At 38.4% G+C, this 21,787-nt stretch overlaps 1 protein-coding gene across 1 annotated transcript in view; it reads right to left on the bottom strand.

Moving 5' to 3' along the window:
- Nucleotides 1-1,120: 1,120 nt before the first annotated feature.
- ARHGAP18 (Rho GTPase activating protein 18) overlaps nt 1,121-21,787 on the bottom strand; it is a 57,338-nt gene continuing 36,671 nt past the window's right edge. Inside the window, exons 8-15 of the mRNA XM_010574710.1 lie at nt 20,310-20,387; nt 17,335-17,494; nt 13,597-13,679; nt 12,175-12,381; nt 11,226-11,372; nt 5,280-5,404; nt 4,010-4,071; nt 1,121-1,341 (exon numbers count right to left, since the gene is read on the bottom strand). Of these exons, the coding sequence (XP_010573012.1) occupies nt 1,250-1,341; nt 4,010-4,071; nt 5,280-5,404; nt 11,226-11,372; nt 12,175-12,381; nt 13,597-13,679; nt 17,335-17,494; nt 20,310-20,387 (954 nt within the window). The 3' untranslated portion in view covers nt 1,121-1,249. The remainder of the gene's footprint in view (nt 1,342-4,009; nt 4,072-5,279; nt 5,405-11,225; nt 11,373-12,174; nt 12,382-13,596; nt 13,680-17,334; nt 17,495-20,309; nt 20,388-21,787) is intronic.

The raw sequence follows: 21,787 nt of genomic DNA, 5'->3' as shown, positions 1-21,787 counted from the left end.
TCTGTAATTCATTATCAGTGAATCCCACAGGTAGCTTTCAGTCCTTCCCTCCAAAGAGAAGGATTTGCGATAGTTCACCATTGGACTATTAATTTTTGAAGGGGTTTACACAGCATCTATCAGCATAAGGGAAACCAGAACTTGATTTCTAGCATCATCCAGGACAGACCAGATATAAAGCTGGTGGTAGATAAAATCCAAAAAGCCTATGTGAACTCCACAGTAGACCTTTACACTGATTTTGAGTGAAAGGTTTCGTGGTTTGCTATCTATGAAATCTAGACAACAGTTTCCCTCCACAGTTATTTTATTCCTCCTGAAAGTTTTTATTGTGCTAGTAATTGGCAGGTTTTGGCAGTTCACAAAATGCAATCTATGAGATGTCCAAAAAACCTGAAACCAGTGTATGTAACGTGGCTGCATGCAATTCAGCATCATTGCTGAAAAACCTAAAGGTCTTTCTAGTGCATGACAATATTCCAGAAAGGACGCTGCCAAGAGTGATGAGCTTTAAAAATTACTCACCTTGTCACACGTTCCTTTCTTTTTTCTTTTTTTTTTTTTTTTAAATAATCTCAAGAATACAATCAACTGGAATAAGAATAAAAAATATTTAAAAGATCTAGCAAAAAAGCTGCATAGAAAGCATTTTCACAGTTGGTTTTAAATAGTTTTCATCAAACTTTACCTAAAAAGTGAACAAAATTAGGACTTCCAAAGACAAAATATATTGCATTGCAGTTTTTTCCTGTGAATTTCACACTTACTTGGGAATTCATGACTGGTTTTAGGTATTTGTAATACTGTACCTTTCAGAAGTGCTTATCAGGATTTGGTTCTTCAGTGTACTAGCACTGTAAAGACCTATATGAACACACAATTCTGCACAAACAGATTGTAGATCTCTAATATAAAGAGGTTAAACATCTGTTTGAAAAATAAATTCTTCTGAAACAAGACCTACCAGATGGGAGGTAATTAGTGCCATTAAAATATTTAAGGTACTTTTTCCCATTTCAAATGTGAGTGGGAAAACTGTGCTATCTCCAAAATTTTGCTGCAGCTAAAACTGAAAATTTACTGGTAAACACTGTTGGGTTCCCATCACTTTCCCCCCCTGCCCCTAACTGGATAAGGTTCTATTAATATATATAACACAGTTGAATGTTGAAAGGACACAGTATCCCTTTGAAACATTCAGCCTTACAGAGCAAGTCCACAGGTTGTTCTTTTGCCATTAGTTGTAAGCTTAGCTCTGCTTAGATTTTATAACCCACTCAGCATTTGGGTTGAGTTGGTATAGGTCCTTCATGTAGGTATTATCATCAAGGCAGCGTTCTCCTAGAAACAGAAGAGATATGTGGTTACATCAGTACCTAAAAAGAAAGGAAACAACGTACAAAGTTCCTGTCAGTGTTTTATTCCATTTAGGTTTTCAAGCCCTTTCTGTGGTATTAAACAAAGGACAATGCAGTGAAAACCTAGAAGTGCTCTTACCCTTCCTATCTGTCCTGGGGAGGAAGGGGGACAGAGGAAGAAGGAAGGAGAATAGGGGCTGTGCCACCTCTGTTAGCATGTTCTAGGTCAAATTCTTCACACAGACCATGCACATGGGAGCTCCCCTCTGCGAAGGTTTAGGAAAAAAGGAGCAATGCCCTGGTCCTCTTGTGGTTAAATCCAAACACTATGTTCACCTTTGCATAGAAGCTCATGAAAATTTCAGGTTATTTTCCCCTTCTTAAATGGAAAGTTTGAGCAAGGTTTGTCCCTGCTAAGAAGGTGTTACTTCCTGTCCTGCTCCTCTTGGTCAGCAGTTCTGGGTAGCACTTCTAATGGTTACTGTCCTAGGGGGGAAAAGTAGTACAGTGTTCTTGGTGCACTACAAGCAACTATTTATGTCTAGTAGCTATGATGAAAATAGCATATGCTGATCCATGAAGATCCACGTACTCTTCCCATTCCCCTGCAGGCAAAGCATTATCTCATGCATTTGCAGCTCTACATCAAAGCCCCTCTCCTACTCCACTGTGCAAGTGATTGGCGTAGATGGCTCGTGTGCCAGCCAGACGTTTCCAGCACATGTGCTCCTGAAGCAGGAGGCAAGCAGAGGTGTGATGCTGCAGGTGGGTTTGTCTACGAGCTCTTTGGACTCCCTGCGCAGAGCAGGCAAGGAGGCAAGACTCCCTGCTCAAGCAAGCTTGGTCTCCATCTGCTACTTCTCAATCTGTTCTCCTTGCCAGGTGGCAGCCTGACTTACCTCCAGGGTTTTTATCCCAACCTACATGACCTGTACTGCCCATGCTGCTGAACTAGGCCCTCTCCCCCACACAGTGCAGCATGTTCAGGCAGTGAGAGAACAGGGACAGTAGTTTGCCATGTCCCTATCCAGTCCCGGTCACAAAGCAGTGGCAGAAGTTCCGTTCAGTGTCTTGAAGCCCAACAGTGTACTGAGTACTCAGGAAATGTCTGGAGACTTCAGCAGCTCCATCTGCTAGGGGACAGGATCGCAGCACTGTGCATGTTACAGTAATGAGCGTAAGTGTAAGCATATGAGTATATCACGAGCCTGTCAAGTATTCTCCCTTTTGGGCTCCCTCTACATGAGTCAGTCATGTCGGGCATAGAGAGAGAAATGGCAAAGATCAGACAGCTGGTTTACTTAAACCTGTACAGCAGGTTAAAGTCAGGGAGTTTCTCTTATCTCAACTGAGAGTATCAATAAGGACTAGTATTTGTAAGGGCTGATTAAAATTGAAATTGTCTGGAAGTAAACTGTTAGAGAGAGGAAACATCTAAGCTTTCTATCTCATTTCATAACAAAACAAAACAGATCTGCAACTAGCCATGTCTTTTCTCTGAGATATACAGTTTCTGTCACGTGTTTAAAGTGATAGTAGGTTGTTCCAGTTTCACTGGAATCCTGTTACAAAAACTTTTTTCTACAATGATTACACCTCTGTACAGCAAACAAGATACTCCTCTCCTTTAAAAGAGTCTTACATCTGGGATCACAACCTGCTTTAACAGGCATAGCAAATGTACGTACATACTGCATAGGCAAGAGAGCGTATAATACATTAATCTAGCATCCACCTATCTTAGTCACTTCTTTTTTGCCATCAGACTTAGTAAAAACACTAAAATGTATCTGTTGTAGGGAACATAGGAGAGTGTTATTTTTAATTTCCTTCAAGTCTTTTGGTTTAGACACAAACACACAAAAATCGGTTTAAAATAGTGATTAGGTAAAAAGGAAAAATGCTAGAAGTAGCAATTTATGTACAGGATTTAAACTTGCAGAGTACAGAATTACCAGGTGTTCATGGAATTTTATAACTTCAAATAAATTTTAACGGGTCACGGTTAATAAGAAAAAAGTAAATGTAAGTCCAATACTGTTTTCTAGTTCTCTTTTTTTTTTCTGAGCATATGAAAAATACTGTGATTAGAAACTGATTCCCAATGCAAGAATATTTTTGCATTCATTGAAGAAAATTTCAGAACTGTGTTCAAAATTATCCTTTGGCATTAACCTTGCTGATCTGCTATTTGCTTTAATCAAGAGGGTCTGGAAGACAGAGCAGGAAAGACTAACCACTGGAAAATTTTATCACTAGGTCATCCTTCTGGTTGAGCTTTTTTTTTCCCCAAAAGAACCTGCAAGCAGAGCATGAAGGACTGTAAGTTCACTTATTATGCCTCAATACAAAGAGATGAATAAGATGAACTTCAAGCACCTTCCTATCCAACCTTTCTGTGCTTCTTCACTGTACATACATATCAGGAACACCTGTTACAGCTGCTGTCTTCCTCTGGGAGAGATAATAAGATACTACTAATATGATGGTCACATCAACATCTCTGCTTCCTTCTCCCCAAGGTTAACTGTCTCCCTTAGTGTCAGGGAGAACTAGGGACATGAATAAAAATGCAGCCACAGTGAAGCCCATGGACAACGTGCCAAGGAATCTTATTCTAGCAAAAGAAGTTGTTCAGAAGCCATTCTTACCAATATTTCCTCCTATTTCATAAAGAAAGACCTCTTCTTTCTTGAGTGTTTGGACATTTCCACTGTTGGGAACAAAACACAATGAATACCTATATTGCGAAAGAGCTTGAACATCAGCCACTTAGACGTGTCCGGGAGAAATTCTGCTAATTAAGATCAGCAGTGTACCTGTCATAAACCCTTCTTGTTATACTCATTTACTGATACAGTAAGTGAACAAGAATACCCTTGCATGCTAGTGCAAATGAATAGTCCTGCAAGTGAGCAATACGCTACAGAAAAGGTAAAATAAGATAGATGTGGGGTTTAGAAAAGAATTCCATTGTTATTAGCAAGTAGCCTGATATTTCTTTCTGATTTTTCTTTCACTGCTGCTGCAAAAATAAGTATTACCCTCAAACACTTCATATTTCTGAAAAAGCCTTATGGTTGGGTGGGAGAAACCACACTCTTGCTGGTTTTAATTTTGCTGCAACTAAAAGAAGTAAAAAACAGACAGTAGAAGAATAAAGGCCCTGTATTACAAAGGGATTCTATTATTCTCACTGCTTAATTGTAATAATATATGCTAAGGAACAGATAGAAAATAACATTCTGTCAAGTGTAAACCTCTAAAAACAGCATTTAGGAAAAAGCAGCTTCTTAATCTCAACTAGTGTACCATAATATTGCTTTAGTACGAATAGTTCTATATGATGCACACGTGTTAAATATTGGTTTTTTGCTAAGTCTATTCTGATTTCTTACTTTGCTCATATATATATATAAAAAACAGATGTAAAAGCTTAATTAAAACTTCTCCCTTTCTAAATGGATTTGGGTGACTCAAATGTAGGTTTCCTTTTAAATCACTGCACATGCATGACATTTGCACATATTTATATCCCAACACCTATACTGTTGCTATATATAAATGCATTTTTTTTACAAAATATTTTCTCTATTCCTCATTCCTTTGTTTCTTAGGCTTATTTTCCTGAAGTTCCCTTCTGTCTTGTCCTCAGAAAGTTACAAAACTATTCCTGACCCATCAGATTAAATAGCAGTTAATTTTTTTACTAATGGCACTCATGTATTCCTGAAGGCTTTGTAAGCTTTAATGACATTAGGAGCATTAAGTTAATTCCTCAAGCATGTATTCTAATGGCTAAATTTGTGCAAAAAATTCATGAACTCACCTGGACTTAAAGTATTTTAAAACTTTCTTCTTGATATAATATATGAAAAGCCACTTCTCTGAAATGATAACAGAACAAAAATGTGTTTGTACCTTTTCTGGCTGAGAAACCTGGCTACTATATCACCGGCTTTCAGTTCTTCTGTCAGCTGTATTGCCATGGAAACTTTTGAAAGATGAGGTGCTTGCACCCGTATCACTCCCTGAGGAACATCAGCCTGCAAAGCAATAAGGGTGTTAGAGCAAAGCTGCTAGCAGCTGGCTTTGATGAGCTTCTCAAAATACAGTATGGAATAAGTAACTTAGTACAGTGCTCTGTACTTAACTACTATCTACTACACTTCACTGCAGAAATATGGTAACTACATAGTAATTCAGTAAATTACATCAGACCTTCAAATCTCTTTTTAACAGCAGGGCGAACTTTAGAACAAAAGAACAGCCATGTTTAATTATTTTTCAAAGATGTTAAGAATAACAATAACAATTACTGCTATATTAAGAACACACTTTGGTATGATAAGAAGCAGATGAGATTGATATGGAAAAGACTTGCTGCAGGCATGAAAGGCAGGCAACCCTCCCCCCCCCTCACCCCAAACTTCTAGAAGAAACCTTTCCAGTTTCATTTAATCTGAATTTCATGCCAAAAGAAGAAATCACAAAGTATTCACAGGTGAAAGTGATTCCTCTTTTCAAATATCATTTCCTTTTAAAACAGATTTTCACTACTGCAGCTTTTTCTCCCTATTTTTTATTCTCCAGAATACATTCAGCTAGTCAACCTGCGGGTCTGACTACATAATGGATTTGTATTTTATTTCAACCCAAAAATCCTTGATGATGAATATCAATCATATTAGTTACAGAGAAGGAGGGCTCCAAAGGACAGTTTTTCTGTTCAACTTGCAGTACATGACATTTGAAGTTACAAAAGGCGTAATTTATTTGTGAATAAGGTCCTAATTTCTGTTCCTGGAAATCTTGAGGTAATTTTTCTATTCGTATTACATTACCATTTACCCAAATGTACTCATTTTGATAGGAAAAGAAATGTAAGAGTCTCAGTAGTCAAGGTTGATTATGACAGTTCATTCTCTTCCCCCCCCCCCCCCCATTTACTTCAATTGTAAGGCTGAACATTTCTTCTTCCATAATCAATGAACAAATCTGGGCACCTGTGAATCTAGAATAGCTTCTCTGAAACCATCAGAGTTAAACGAATATAGAACAAGTATAAACGTGAGCAGAATCAGAAGCACAGCTCACTGAGAAAGCTAAAGGCTCGTTACTATACAAGTGATGAGCTATCGTAAGTAATTTTAACCAAACAATCCTTCTATATCCAGTCTTATTATTTATTGATTTTAAAAAACTAGCATAATAACTAATTATGTCTAAAGCATTAAGAATCACCAAATTGAGAATTTGGTTCGTAGTAATTGTAGAATCAAAGATTTGTAAAATTGCAATGGATCTCGAAGAGCAACTCCCTACACTTATCCCTAAATCTGTGAAATATCTTCTTTAAGGCCTCCACCTATGGAAACAGTGGCTGTAGCCATCTGCTAGGAAGTTAACTCCTGCTTAAAAATCTTTTGCCTCTTTCCAAACTGTTGGGACCTTGGCAAAAGGAAAGGAAACTTTTAAGGATGAAATGGTTATTTACAGATGTCCCTTGCTGGTCTTTCATCAAATTCAGCATGGTAAATTTAAATTGGTTTTCATTTTTGTATACAATTGTGTATCATTTTCTCTCAGTTGATTTTAATGGATTTTTTCCAACTTTGAGCTGGATAACAGGGTTAGTTTTTTGTCTATACAGCAGGCATATGATAAATGATTTAAAAACCTGCCTGCTTTGAGTATATGAGAGAAAGAACAAGAAACGTCCACAGAGCTGTAACATTACGGTCACAGATCAAACAGAATAATTACTTTGTTTATTCAGACAGAATCATTATTAGCTCAGCTAACGAATGCATTTTGCCAGTTTCACCACCTGCATTTACAGAGCTCATGCTCAGGTGCACAATGTGTTCATGGTGCCGAACTATAGAGAGAACAGATACTGAGCATCCTCTAGCCCATGCACTGTGCAAGTTGGTAGGAAAGAAAACGTGGCCATAAAACATCTAGGAATAGAGTCACAGAAGGATCTGTTCTCTGCACAGGACAGTTCAAAACATCCAGGTTAGGAGTCCACATCACAACATATAAGCCAAGTACCTATAAGGTGATTGACAATATGCTGAAGGGTGGGTCACCTATACTATTTCGTTTGTGAGTCCCCTCTCCTGCCTCACAGGCTCTCTCAGGACGAGGTTTACAACACTGAAACCTCTGGCTGAGTTAGGTACTTGCACACTTTAAAAACCTGAAGAAAGATACATCTGTAGTTGATGGAAAATACACTGGCCTACAACAGTTAATCTGTAGCAGGCACAGCAGTCACCTGTGAGGTACTCATCTTCTTTCAAACCCTTTCTTTTCAGAGGCACGTGAATCTATAAATCACAAAAGAACTGCAGCTGCTTGGCTATAGGATCTGGGGTGGGTCTCTTCCAGATTCTCCTGTTCCATTTCACATGACACACATAAATATTCCTTGGGCTAGATGAAGAGAGGAATGAAGTGACTATGCAGCATTTTCACTAACGACTCGATGATGGAATATAATATATACTTATTAAATGTGCAAATGATATCAAGCAGGAATGGGACACGAGCATTATGAAGAACAAAACTAGAATTCAGAAGGATCTTGCTACATGGGAGACAAAGTCCGAAAAGAAATGCGATGCAGTTGTTCTCTCTGAACTGCAAAGTGTTGCACCTGGTTTGGGACAAAAGTCTGTAAAACTATATAAAGAGGAATGATTTAGCAGGTAGCAATTTTTTTTAGTAAATAAGCTGGTACTGCAGTGGATGACAAATTCAGCAAGAGTCAGTAACATTACACTGTGAAAATTCAAACAGGGTATGCAAACGGAATGGCTATGGGATACAATGGTTATTCTAACCTGTATTAGATAAGCCCAGTCGCATTGTGCTGCTAACTTGACTGCTCCTTTTTTTGGAACAATTGCAACATATAGAGGAATACAATGACAGATGGTATAAATCTGGCTAATGCTAGTAGGTAAATTTCCGATCCTGAGGGCATCCTCCTTTGCCTGGCTAGAGCATCATGCACCAGAACAGCAATATAAAGACTTAATCCCTAACACTGACTTGGGGCCATAGGTATGCATAGGTATCCTGAAAAGCAATTAACACTCATGAGCCCTCTAATAGTAACCACTCTTGATTAACCCTCATGAGCCCTCTAATATTAACCATTCTCACCACTGTACAGAGATCTTGCCCCAAATTAGCAGTAAATGCTATTTAACCTCTGTCTTAAAAGGGAAAATGTGATTGACAGTGAGGCCTCATCAGAGATAAGATGAAGTTTTATCCAAATGAGCTGACTGCCATTAAGAATGCAGATAGTGAGGTATTTCTGGAAAGTATGGAAGTGACTCAAGCTCCTGTCCATTTATGTTTAATCATGTGGGGTGCCACAGTATGTGGTAGAAAATGGCAACTTTTACTAAGTTTTTATTCAGCTGCACGCAAAATAATTAGCTCTCAAAAGTCTCAAACAGTTTTCACTGGAGTGGGGATTCACCATGAGCCTGGGTACCTCACTTGCCATCTATTAGTGAAATGCAGTTCAGGAACTGCACAGGAAAATCACCTCAATTTCAAATTAAGGTAGTATAAATTGAAAATTGGGGGAAAAAAACCACAACAAATTTTCCTTAAAGAATGAGACAATGTTTTACTTGGAAAAATGTATAAAATTGTAATACACAATGAAGCCATATCAATTTGTGAATATGATTTTAAGAATAATATGTTCTCAGGCACACAGATTACTGAATGCTCCAAATAAGCATGAAGGATTTGTGAAAAACTGTACCATTTAATTTTGAAGAAAATCCCCACAGAATTCTAGGGCTTAAAAAAAAATTATTAAATAGTAATTTTACATTTACATTTGAGTAAGAATGTATTACATGAGACTTCAGCCCTAACTCCCCAGTGGATTAAAAGGCATATTTTACTCTAAAAGACGAACAGCACTGAATTACAAAAAAATCCCATACTTGAAGTTGCAACAGCATTTGCCTATTTCAGTGTATTTGCTGTTATTTCTGTGTTGAACAGGGGATGGCAGTATTAAGTGTGATCTCATCGTAACTCAACTGAATTGTATTCAAAGAATTCTTTTCTTATTATACAGCATAAACCAAATGTCAGTGTTTAATTAGCTTTATTTTAAAACTGTAATTAAGTCCTCATTCTGTGTACAGATTCCTTCATAGAGATAGATATCAAAGTAAGGCAAAGTGATGCCGGGGAATTAATTAATTTTGGACATTAAGAGATGTGTCAAATATTGCATAAAAAATTAGGTAGGAACACTGAAATGTAAGTCTCCAGCAGATATTGGATGCAGTTGTCCAAAGGATCCAGCTATTTCCACATTCAAAAAAAAGGCATACTTGCAAGATCAAACCAGGCAGATTTGAGGGATATTATAGCATATTAATTTGCCATATTCTATTTTTTGGCTTAATAGCTTAAAAAAAATGCCTTTATTAGAATATGACAAACCTTTTTTGTAACAGTTTGCCATACATATACTTGATAAGAAAAACAGACCATTCGGACCAATGCATTTTTACAAGCTACCACAAGATGTCTCTAATTCACCAGAATCTTCAATATGACTTCAACCCACAAGGTGGTATTTTCATACCACCTAAATCTGATACACATTCATTATGTTATCAGGATACACACATTTGGTGTTACGTGTTTACGTATTTAAAATACCTTTGGAATCATGTATTTCAAATGCATTACAATTAACATACCATACTGTACAGGCTAATGAGCTTCAAAAAATTGTAATTACTAACTTCATTGAAATCGTAAATAATAAGCAATTTCAAGGTACATGAGATATATTTTTGAAAAGTTTCAGTTTTCCAACTTTCAGCTGGATAACAGGGTTAGTTTTTTGTCTATACAGCAGGCATATGACAAATGATTTAAAAACCTGCCTGCTTTGAGTATATGAGAGAAAGAACAAGAGATGTCCACAGAGCTGTAACATTACGGTCACAGATCAAACAGAATAATTGCGGGAACAGTGCAATTAAAGTATTTCTAAAGTACAGGAAAAATTAACACTACAATGCAACAGGATTTTTTTTTCATTGTAAAGAATGTGTGAAGAGTGTTACACTGAAACTTATGCCTTGACATCACTGATGGGGCTGGCAGAAGTCAATTACCTAATGGAGAGATACTGAATTGTAGATTATATCTAGAGGGGTAAATTGGGAGTAGACACTTGGACAACAGCTGCATAAGAAGCAGTTTACCAGTTATTTACATTTGTTTCATCCTTCGGGCTTTCTTGGAGTGGGCAGGTTGTGCATGCTCTAGCATGCTCCACTTTACAAGGAATAAAGATTCACTGAGGCAAAGATTTCAGTGGTTTGGGAACTCCTGTAGAAGGAAGGAGGATTAAATGCTAGCTTTGTTTCCAAACACTCTTAAATATCCAATAGTGAAATCTAGATACTTGTTTTTTAAGTAAACACATGGTCTGCTATGACTTCCATTGGGCACCAATGCATCTAAACGTGGGTACAGTAATACTGAGTGTTGCCACAACACTTGCTCCCACTACAGATACAGACCTAATGTACTTTTGTTTCAGATGCCCAAGTTGAAACAACCTGTGGGATGTAATTTTTTAGAATATAAATATTTTGAAAAATCTGGGAAAACAAACAAACAAACAGCCCAACCCTCTAAATGTCATATTGGTAACCCATAAACTATGAAACCCATATTAACTTGCTAAATATTGAAATTCTCAGTTAAATAAATGTAGATAACCCCTCTGCTATAGCCACTTTTTCACTAGCGATGATAGTCTTATTAATAAAGTATTTCAGCCATATATTTCCTTACATCATTAGGGGTCTTCTCCTGTTTCTCATGCTTTTCACGGTCATATGCCATCTTTTTCAGAAGCTTCTTCATAGCTTTGTCCTTCTTCTCCTTCTTCTGGCTTTCAGTGTTTTGTTTTCTCACTTGGTTAACAATAAACTTAGGAATCTAGATGAATATAGATAGCAAGTATGAATATCTACATAATTTCCTTAAACAACTAACTTATCAAAACTTTGTAAATTGACAGATAGAACTCGAAAAAATAGTATTTATTTCCAGTAATAATTAAAGATTCAAATAATATAAAGCTGTGAAGCAATTTAAAAACCACTCCAATTGTGATGTTACACTCCATTCAGTAAGCTCTCAGGGGAACAGAGGTGGAATCATGCAGTGTTTTTACTTTCCTCAGTCAAAGCAATTCACTCAACACTTAGTCTGTACAACAGTGATAACTTTTCCTCACATGCAGCAAAGGTCAAAACTGCTTAAAAGTGGCTGATGAACAACAAAGCCTGAACTTCTCCAGTCTGTCTAAGTTAGAGCTTTGCTTGAGACCATGACACAACTTCATGCTTTACCAAAACACATTTTATATAATACGAAGTTTGGCCCAAAAGGGAAATGAACTAAACCACTGTGTTTCCTGCTAATATCTCTAAGCAGAAAAGAACAAATTCCTCAAAACAATGTATACAGATATACCAGATATAAAGATCTCCCAAGGACTTATTTTTGAGTTCACATGTGGTATATACAATATAAAAACTCTGACCATTAGAGCTTAACTCTACCATAAGATGTAATGATTCTGTTTCGCTCCCAGAAGAGTTACCTATGATCAAGAACCCAGCTGGATGGGGCTGATCTTTCTCTAAAATCATGGAAATAAGTTCATATTACTTCTTTGTTCAGATGCCTTGTTTGCAAAATGTATGATTCCCCCGCCCCTTAAGAATACACTTACTGTCCAGAGAAGTTTTTGGTACTGAATCATAAAGCGCATGACATTTGCTGTTCCAGCTGCCATAACAAACTCGCTTTGTTCAATAGTCTTCGAGCCAAACCCATGAAACGTGAAAAGGTTTGGGGCCATCACCATTGCAACATTCTTTAACGTCATTTTATTTTTGTCTCGATGATCAATTACCCTTTGGAGGAATTCAAGCAGTACCTGAAATAACAGCAGAACTTACAGCTCAACTCTGCACATGAAAAAGTTACGAGTGAAACATGATGTTACGTATTTTTGGAAAAAGCTCTTAATTCCTAATAAAACCACATTAAAAGCAATCAATAATAGGAAGCATAGATATAAATGTTCAAAAGACTATAATGCAAGTTTTGCTTCCTTGAAGTAATGAAGTAAACCATTCTCGTTATTTTTGCAGATAACTTTATCAAAAGCATTCAGGTGACTTCAAAGCCCTGCATAGTAAGATTTTTTTCAAATCCCTCGTGTAGGTGCATAAGTAGCATCCCACAGATGCTTGTGAAAAATTACTGTTAGCTTTTCTTAAACTGAAAGTGAACACAGTAGTGCCAGCTGTCATGGTTATGGAAACATGGAGTGGCTAGTTCTGTAAGGTAAGCAATTAATGAGTAAACCACTGCATTGTGAATGACAGGTAGCTAGTTAGAAACTGACAATCTTCAGTTAATCCAGTTCCAGATATTTGTAACTCAACTCAGGAGCCCTCCTGAATGCCTCCACATAGTAAATAAACTAAAAAAAAAAAAAGTCATGTTTGAACAATAAGACCTAATGGGATTTTTTGCTTGTAATAGAAGATGTTCTGCATCCTACACAAATCCTGCAAATTCATTTTTGATTGTAGCAATTTTAATAGCAAGCATATTCTGAAAAAGATGAATAGCTTTGCTACAAAAGCACAAGCCCAAATTGGAAAACTCCATGTAACGTGCTGCAAATACCAATAGGAAGTGTAAATTCCTAGCTTATGGAGAGTAGAAACAAACAGCACAGAGAAAAGTGGGGAATAAAAATGAAGAGCTAAACCCATTGAATAAAAGCAAACTCTTATCCATAGTATTCTAACACTGTTTAATTTTTACATTGGAAACAATGACTGCTGCTGCAAAAAAAGGAATGAAACTTGTAAGAAAAAAGGTCGCTCACTGAGAAATTATTATTGCAATCTCCTGGAAAAAATTCAAGTCACATTCTTAGAAGTCATTTGGGAGGAATTAGGGTCCTAAGGGGTTTTTTTCTGAAGTTCTGTGAAATATGAAAAAAGAAAGAATCACTAGTTTCAGCATTAACTTTGAACTGAAAAAAAGAATGTTAAAAGACAACAGCATTCATTACAGTGGATTCACAGAAATAGACAAAATATTTGTATAGGAAAAAAGTATTAGCAATTCTAACCTTCAGAGTGTCTCTGTTTGCTTCAGGTAGAAGGAGAACCAAAAGATTCAAAGCTTGCAGTTGCTGCTTCTTCGTTGGAAGATCTGCCAGTGAAGCACACGAACCTCAGTATTTTAAAATTGTCATTTGTCCTCTTCAAAAAACACAATTTCAAAGTAGAAACCTCAAAATGCTGAATGCATACACAGGGCTAATTGTCATAGTATGACAAAGGACTGGCAGATCCCTGTTTTCTGATACTCATTTCCAAATGTTCTTTTAGGATTTAGTTGCTGTATGACTCAGCAGTCTTCTGGCAATGTTTTCTAGATGCCTTCTGATTCTTTATTTTGCAATGTTACAAGAAGAAATAGTCAGCTAACAGTTCCTCCCTCTTTAAGCCTGTGCCCCAACATATGAAAGGGTATATTCAAAACTGCTTTCACAGTTTCTCTGATTGCCTTAACAGTTGCATGTTCTCCCAAGCCACCCACACAGAATGAATACCACGTGTTGCTGAATAAGGCAGGTCTCCAGCAACATAAGCAGCAGCAGCTGCAATGGCAAACCAGTGGGGATAAAGCCAAGAGCAGAGAAGCTTAACACATATCTACAGCAGTGAGTGCCGTACCAAATATGGCAAGCTATAATTAAAGAAAAGTGATGTTGGGTCTGCCTTTTACCCAACTGCTCAGTGGTGTGTCATTCACCCAAGATGCAGTATGAGTGCATCCCTACACTCCTCCACCTCCTAGAAGACCTCCTACGTTCTGGCACTGTTGAGCAGCAGAAAGCCCCAACTCTCGCACGTTTGTCACTTGTGATAAGCTTCCTCCTGTCATGCTTTAGAGGACATGCTCTGGCAAGTCTTCTCAGCAGATTCCTAATGAATCAGGCCATACATAAAACAAGTGAAGAAGGAGGTACCTGCACTTGACATAGTTTTATCACACTATTTCAAAATTCAGCAGGGCTGTTCGCATGCATCCTGCTGGGATTCCAACTGAACTGCTGTTTCAAATACATTTCATTCAAATCAGTTTGGGAGATAGCACCAAAAAAAAAAATGTTCACCAATGAAATAAAAAAAAGCCCTTGCTGACCACTTTCTACCATAATAAAAATTAAGGATCTGAATAAATGAGTGACAAATTATGTAGCCATTTAAAACATGCAAGTAGTAATAATAGTGTATCTACTTGCTCTAGAAAGCCATACATTAAAAGTAAGGTTTAAATTTACTTCCAAAACACCATGTCACAATGCTCAAAACGCAATGAGAATCAACATTTTCCTAGGAAACTAAGCAAATATACAACCACAAAACAATTAAAATTAGTTACTTAAATCAAGGTGTTCTGTCTGTTCACCTGCATAATGACTGAATTTTAGTCATTTAAATTACTTATATTAACATATTAAATTGTTTAAATTGTTTAAATATTTAATTCTAACCACACGACTTAGTCACAGTATCATGAAAAACACTGATTACTGTCACAGAGATGGCCCTTTTTCCTCTACCACCTAATCTTATTACATGTAACCAACAAGACAGGCAGACAATTTAAACAATGGGAGGCTATGAAGTGCTATGTCTGCTTTGCATCAAATCTTTTGGCTCAATGTAGAAAGTGTTTTGAATCCTAGCACCTGAGTATTTTCTGGGTAAGTAAAACCACATAAGCCTTCAGACAGCTCAGGAGTAGCAAGCAGAAACCTTCCTGGCTCCAGTCAAGATCTGGTAAGTGGAACAACCTTGAGGAGCTGTTTGCTGCCAACATCATTTGAAAGCATTCTGGCCAGCTTTAACTTGCTGCTCAGTACTGCAAAATCATAGAATGGTTTGGGTTGGAAGGGGCCTTAAAGATCATCTAGTTCCAACCCCCCTGCCATGGGCAGGGACACCTTCCATTAAACCAGGTTGCTCAAAGCCCGATCCAGCCCGGCCTTGAACACCTCTAGGGATGGGGCATCCACAACTTCTCTGGGCAACCTCTTCCAGTGCCTTACCACCTACATCATAAAGAATTTCTTCTTTATGTCCAATCTAAGTCTACCCTCTTTCAGTTTAAAACCGTTACCCCATATCCTATCACTACACTCCCCGTTACAGAGTCCCTCCCCATCTTTCCTGTAGGCCCCCTTTAAGTACTGGAAGACCGCTATAAGGTCTCCCCAGAGCCTTCTCTTCTCCAGGCTGAACAACCCCAACTTTCTCAGCCTATTCTCAAAGGGGAGGTGCTCCAGCTCCCTGATCATCTTTGTGGACCTCTGGACTCACTCCAACAGGTCCATGTCTTTATGTTGGGGGCCCCAGAGCTGAACACAACTCCAGGTGGGGTCTCACGAGAGCAGAGTAGAGGGGTAGAATCACCTCCCTCGACCTGCTAGTCACGCTTCTTTTGATGCAGCCCAGGTTATGGTTGGCTTTCTGGGCTGCAAACACACATTCCTGGCTCATATTCAGTCTTTCATCCACTAATACCCCCAAGTCCTTCTTCACAGGGCTGCTCTCAATCCACTCATCACCCAGCCTGTATTTGCGCTTGGGATTGCCCCAACCCATGTGCAGGACCTTTCACTTGGCCTTGTTGAATTTCATGAGGTTTGCAAGGGCCCACCACTTAAGCTTGTCAAGGTCCTCTGGCTGGCATCCCTTCCCTCCAGCACGTTGACCAGACCACACAGCTTGGTGTTGTCCGCAAACTTGCTGAGGGTGCACTCAATCCCACTGTCCATGACACTGACAAAGATGTTAAACAGCACCGGTCCCAATACCAACCCCTGAGGAACACCACTCGTCACTGCTCTCCACTCAGACATCAAGCTGTTGACTGCAACTCTTCGAGTGCAACCATCCAGCCAATTCCTTATCCACCGAGTGGTCCATCCATAAAATTCATGTCTCTCCAATTTAGAGACAAGGATGTCGTGCGGGAATCGACAACACTATGCAGCAGGCCTGAGCACCAGTCCCCTGCTCCCACCAACTTAATGGCCTTGAAAGGCAGCTCACAACCCAGAGACTGACACAGCCCAGTTTTTAAGAATATTTGTCTGCCTGCCTGTCCATGGGAATTCCCTGAAAGCGTTCCTTAGAAATGAGCCATCGTTCTGCCTGCAGACAAGGGGAATAGACTTGCACTCCTGTGTTGGCTGGGGAGTTAATGTATGTGGGTTCTCACTCCTGATTCGTTATCATCAAGCCATTCTCTTTCAATTACAGCTGGTACATTTGCTGTCTTGGTGACCAGTTGGCAAGGAGGACATTTTCACAGGAGCTTGCTGATCTCAAGGGACCAGGCACGATCAGCAGCTCTGACTATTCTGCTCTAACTTTTCCTGTTTTAAATGAATAAAATACCCTGAACAGTATAAATTACCATTTGTTAGATTTTCTGCAGAACTACTATACCTTTTCTTCTGAAGCAAACATTGTTTATAAACTGATACCATTAGACACAATTTCCTTATAACCCTTCTATACCTCCTAATGACTGTCAGAAACATCTTATCAGAAAGTGGCAGTGTGTTTTCATTTTACATGTAAACTATCAAAATATATATTACATGAAAAATGTTATTTGTACATTAGCAAAAATATGCCCAGTCATTTCTCAGGAGAAGTCATATTGTTGTTATTCAATTTGTTTCTCAGTTTCACATATTATCAGCGAAAATACTGCTATGGCAAAGAGGCATTTCTCTGCACTGGTATCAATTCTTCACAGCTGAGACAGAAAGGACACTACTCACTCTGTACATCTTGAAAAGCTTTGAGATATTCTACAGTGAGGAGTGGCTGAGGCAGTTCACGGATGAAGAGTTTTAAAAGACTTGCTGCATCATGCTGCTTTACATTTTCCCAGTTGAAAGTCCCTTCATAAAATTTTGCTTCAAGTTCTTGGCAAAGACTCTGAAAGGCAGTAGATACAGAGAGCACCAATAACACTTGGCTGCTGGAAGTCATGCATTATACACACAGCAATACTTTCCATACTTTGAAAGGGAGGAAAAAAGGGATATCTGAAATATCACTTAACTCTAGCTGCCACTGATCTTTAGCTACAAAAGGATAAACTGGGGATCAGAAGCACTGCAAGCAAACTTGTAGTAACAGGCAGCAGACTGCCAAATCATATAGGAAGAAATCCCGTGGGCCTGCCTCAGGGCCATACAGAATATACTATAAAAAGCAGATATCATACTCATTCACGTAAGGGTTATGACTTCCCCTGCCCCAAAATATTAAGACATGACTGATATACATAGCAATTCTGAAACTACTACCAAAGGGTGTTGCTGTAATGCATGCATGGTCATTTTCATAAACAAATATGGCAATTATGCATGTTGACACACAGTTTCCTATCAAAACATACACTAAGAAGAGGCTGGTTCTCCTTTTAAAACACAGGGAAAAGATTTGTGTGACTGGATAGCTGGATGTCTTGCCATCTACAGGGAACTCCATGCCGCTGGGCACATACAGCTTTGCCCAGCACTGGATGTCAAACATGCCCTCTACGGTAGGGGACTGTACTGCAAAACATGAGGTTATGCAACAGAATAAACAGCACTGAAAATCTGTGGTATCTCATAACTCTGGGGTTGGGAAAGGGCAGGATACTGTTGGCAGTGGACATTACCATATACCTGCCCTGTTCCCACGGCAGTGCTATTACTGGGCTTTGAGAGATGTACGAATGGGAACATGCTGTAAAGACTGAGTCCTTCTTAGTCTCCTGTTAAGCATCAGTCCCGGCCTTGCATCCACTTCATTTATTTCCCAGTCCAGCAGAGTGGGAAATGGCCTCAGTATAGGGCCAGTGGCATCTCACAAGTCCCTCCCTTCTTGCTTCAGTTCTTCCAGACAGAAAAGGAGGACAGAGACAGAGACACTGGCTTGTTTTGTCAAGTATGTGAGATGAAGAGAGGGACAGTGCTACAGAAAAATATGGCCTTCATTATTATCTGGACAAGAAGGGCACATTGGATAGAGGATACTAATACATTTTTAAGATACTGTTCTCATTAAATTTAACTTTGTCCAAATGGAAAATGGATCTATTTCCAAAGAAAATGTGGAGACTTAGGTTGCTATAGAAGTTGGATGTTCTCAACTGCCCTCCAGAGAGATCTTCTGTCTTCACTGATTACTTAGGGCGTTCAAAGGTGCAAAGATCTTAACTCAGATGTCTAAAGTCAAGTGGGTAGGATTTCCTGCTCATCAACAAAAGCAAGCTTTAGAAATAAAGATGAAAATTCTCCCCGAGTCTCATCACCTCCTCCATCCACATTCAGACCAAATCACTGTGGCAAATACAGTATTAAACATCTAGATAAAATGAATTGTTTTATCTGACAGGCAAGGGCAGAAATGTCAACTGTGTGTCCTAATGCACCAGTGCTTAGATGTTAAAGTAAATGTATTTAACTATGGGGTATATGCAATGCATTTTTTTTAATAACTCTAAAATCTATAGAATAAGATAGCGATATATTTTTTCTTGATATTATCTCTGCCTTTCTGTAAAACTGCATGAGGAAAATATTTTCTTTTTCTATAGGAGAAAAAAAGTTTAAGAAAATTAAGAGAAAACATCAGCCCTTTAGTATGCTAAGTTCTTTGTTTTTCTATAAAATTTCCTATTTGAATAAGTAAAGGAACTTAACGTCTTTGCTAACAAAACAATCGCTTAATTCAAAGAAGCAGCTCCTGCAAATAAAGAGGTAAAAAATTAATGAAAATCAAATAGTGAATGATCCCCTGCCTGGGAAATCATATTAAACTGATAAAATCAAAGAATAAACAAATAAACAAAACCACTCCAAAATCATTCCAGTTTGCAGAACTGATGAAATGTGGAAAATAAAGAATGGAGGAAAACGGTAATAAAAAAAAAAAAAAAAAATCTTAGTTACTGGTAAGTAAACAAAACCAATTTCCATAATATTTCCTTCCTTCAGTTGTTTCTAATGAACCAGCTGCTGGACCAAGTTCTACGCTACAGAAGCTGGCAGACTTCTTCGGACAGCTGAATCCACTTAAATGGTCCTTTCTGTTTAGAATTTAAGGCCAGTTCAGACCGTCTTTTTAACACATTGACTCTTGGCATGAATCATACTGTGTATTTAGTTTCCTGCGTTAAGGCAAATACTGAGGAAGAGTCTGCATGTAATTGGTACTCACTCTGCAAAGTGTCGGTGTGCACGGACGTGCCTAACAAGATTACACTTAGTGAGATAAGTAGTTATATTGCTGTTCATAAAAATAAATGTGAGAGGTTCTTCAGTGCATGCTGGCTGCCTTGCCCTATAACGCAGGTTAAGTCTAGCTATTAAAATAGGCTCACAATGCCAGAGAAAAGCTTCCTCCTGGGGTAGAAAGACTGTGTGCGAACTGTTCAGATGATTAAGCTGGTTCAGGGAAAAAGCAAAAGGCTGGAAAGCTCGTGCCAAGAATTAATGAGATCTTGGTACAACTGAATTTGAAACGTAGCTTTGATTCTCCTTCAAACGTGAACTCTAGTCTTCTCCCCAGAACTACACTGGATGAAACCATCAGCTTTCTGGCTAATAAAACTCAGTTTCCTTTGTAAAGAGATTTTGCTTTCTGTTTTTGAAGATTTTCATAACAACCTGGTGTTAAAATATATTTGTATGGCAAAATAAAATGAGCAAACACAGGTAAGTTTGGGATGATTTTGAGAATCTGTGCAATGTTTTACCTTTACTCTTGTTGCAACTCCTGGTATTCTAAGAAGTCCTTCTGTTTCCAGAGTTGCCTCTTCTATCTGGGCAATCAGCTGTCAAACACAAATCAAACTGCATGAACAAAGATGCCAGTTAAAAATTACTGGTAAATAGTTCTGCTATATTGGACCCTTTATGTATGTATCTGTGTGTATGTATGTCCCAGTTTCAGCTGGGATAGAGTTAACTGTCTTCCTAGTAGCTGGTATGGTGCTGTTTTGAGTTCAGTATGTGAAGAATGTTGATAACACTGATGTTTTCAGTTGTTGCTAAGTAGTGTTTAGACTAATGTCAAGGATTTTTCAGCTTCTTATGCCCAGCCAGTGAGAAAGCTAGAGGGGCACAAGAAGCTGGCACAGGACACAGCCAGGGCGGCTGACCCAAACTGGCCAACAGTGTATTCCATAACATGGGACATCACATCTGGTATAGGAACTGGGAAGTGGGCACGGGGAATCGCCGCTCGGGGACTGGCTGCGTGTCGGTCGGCGGGTGGTGAGCAATTGCCCTGCGCATCATTTGTACATTTCAATCCTTTTATTACTACTATTGTCATTTTATTAGTGTTATCATTATCATTATTAGTTTCTTCTTTTCTGTTCTATTAAACCGTTCTTATCTCAACCCAGGAGTTTAACTTCTTTTCCCGATTTTCTCCCCCATCCCACTGGATGGGGGGGAGTGAGTGAGCGGCTGCGTGGTGCTTAGTTGCTGGCTGGGGTTAAACCACGACAATGTATATGCATGCATTTGAGCATACACATATGTAACGAGCAGACACACAAACACACAGTTTACAAATGGATTACAGTTGTTGTAGATGTAGAACAAAACCTTTAATACTGCTCTTACCTGTTTTATGAACAATATCAAAGAAGAGTTTGTCTATTTTATTAAAAAAGAAAACTGTATTTTTTAGACCTCCTTCAAATCTCCTCCAAAGACTGAAGCATTTTTTTCCCCAAATTACTCTGGCTTCAAAAATAAATCCCAATTACTACCCTTCTTAAAATGTCTACAAATCAAAACAATTAAGGTAACATTAGAGATAAAGCACTAACTTTCTCACAAATACTCTTCTTTATGACTTTACCAGAGAAGAACTAAGTACTTTTAGGCTTTAAAGAAGTCTCAGTTTTGCAAATACTGGCATTCTCCTAGCAAACTCAACAGTTTGCAATCCCACACATGGCTTAGATAAACTAGTAGGAATTCTGTAAAAGTACGTAAAACATGTATCATAAATTCTGTTTCTTTAGAAGATATGCCTATAAGTATTCACTGAAGGATGGATCTAAGAGTACTCAAAAGAAATTTGTAAACGTCAAAAGCTGATGACATCACAAATGGGTCTCACAACGTTCAACTAGAGCAGTGCCTTTGTTACATACCTTCCTGTGCCAGCTCTTGAGTAAGAAAAATTATGCAACACAGTTTTGTTTTCTCCAGTTAC

The sequence above is a fragment of the Haliaeetus leucocephalus genome, unplaced genomic scaffold (assembly GCF_000737465.1).
Source record: "Haliaeetus leucocephalus isolate CR32 unplaced genomic scaffold, Haliaeetus_leucocephalus-4.0 Scaffold450, whole genome shotgun sequence".
NCBI lineage: Eukaryota > Metazoa > Chordata > Aves > Accipitriformes > Accipitridae > Haliaeetus > Haliaeetus leucocephalus.
This window is presented reverse-complemented; position numbering and strand designations above follow the sequence as displayed.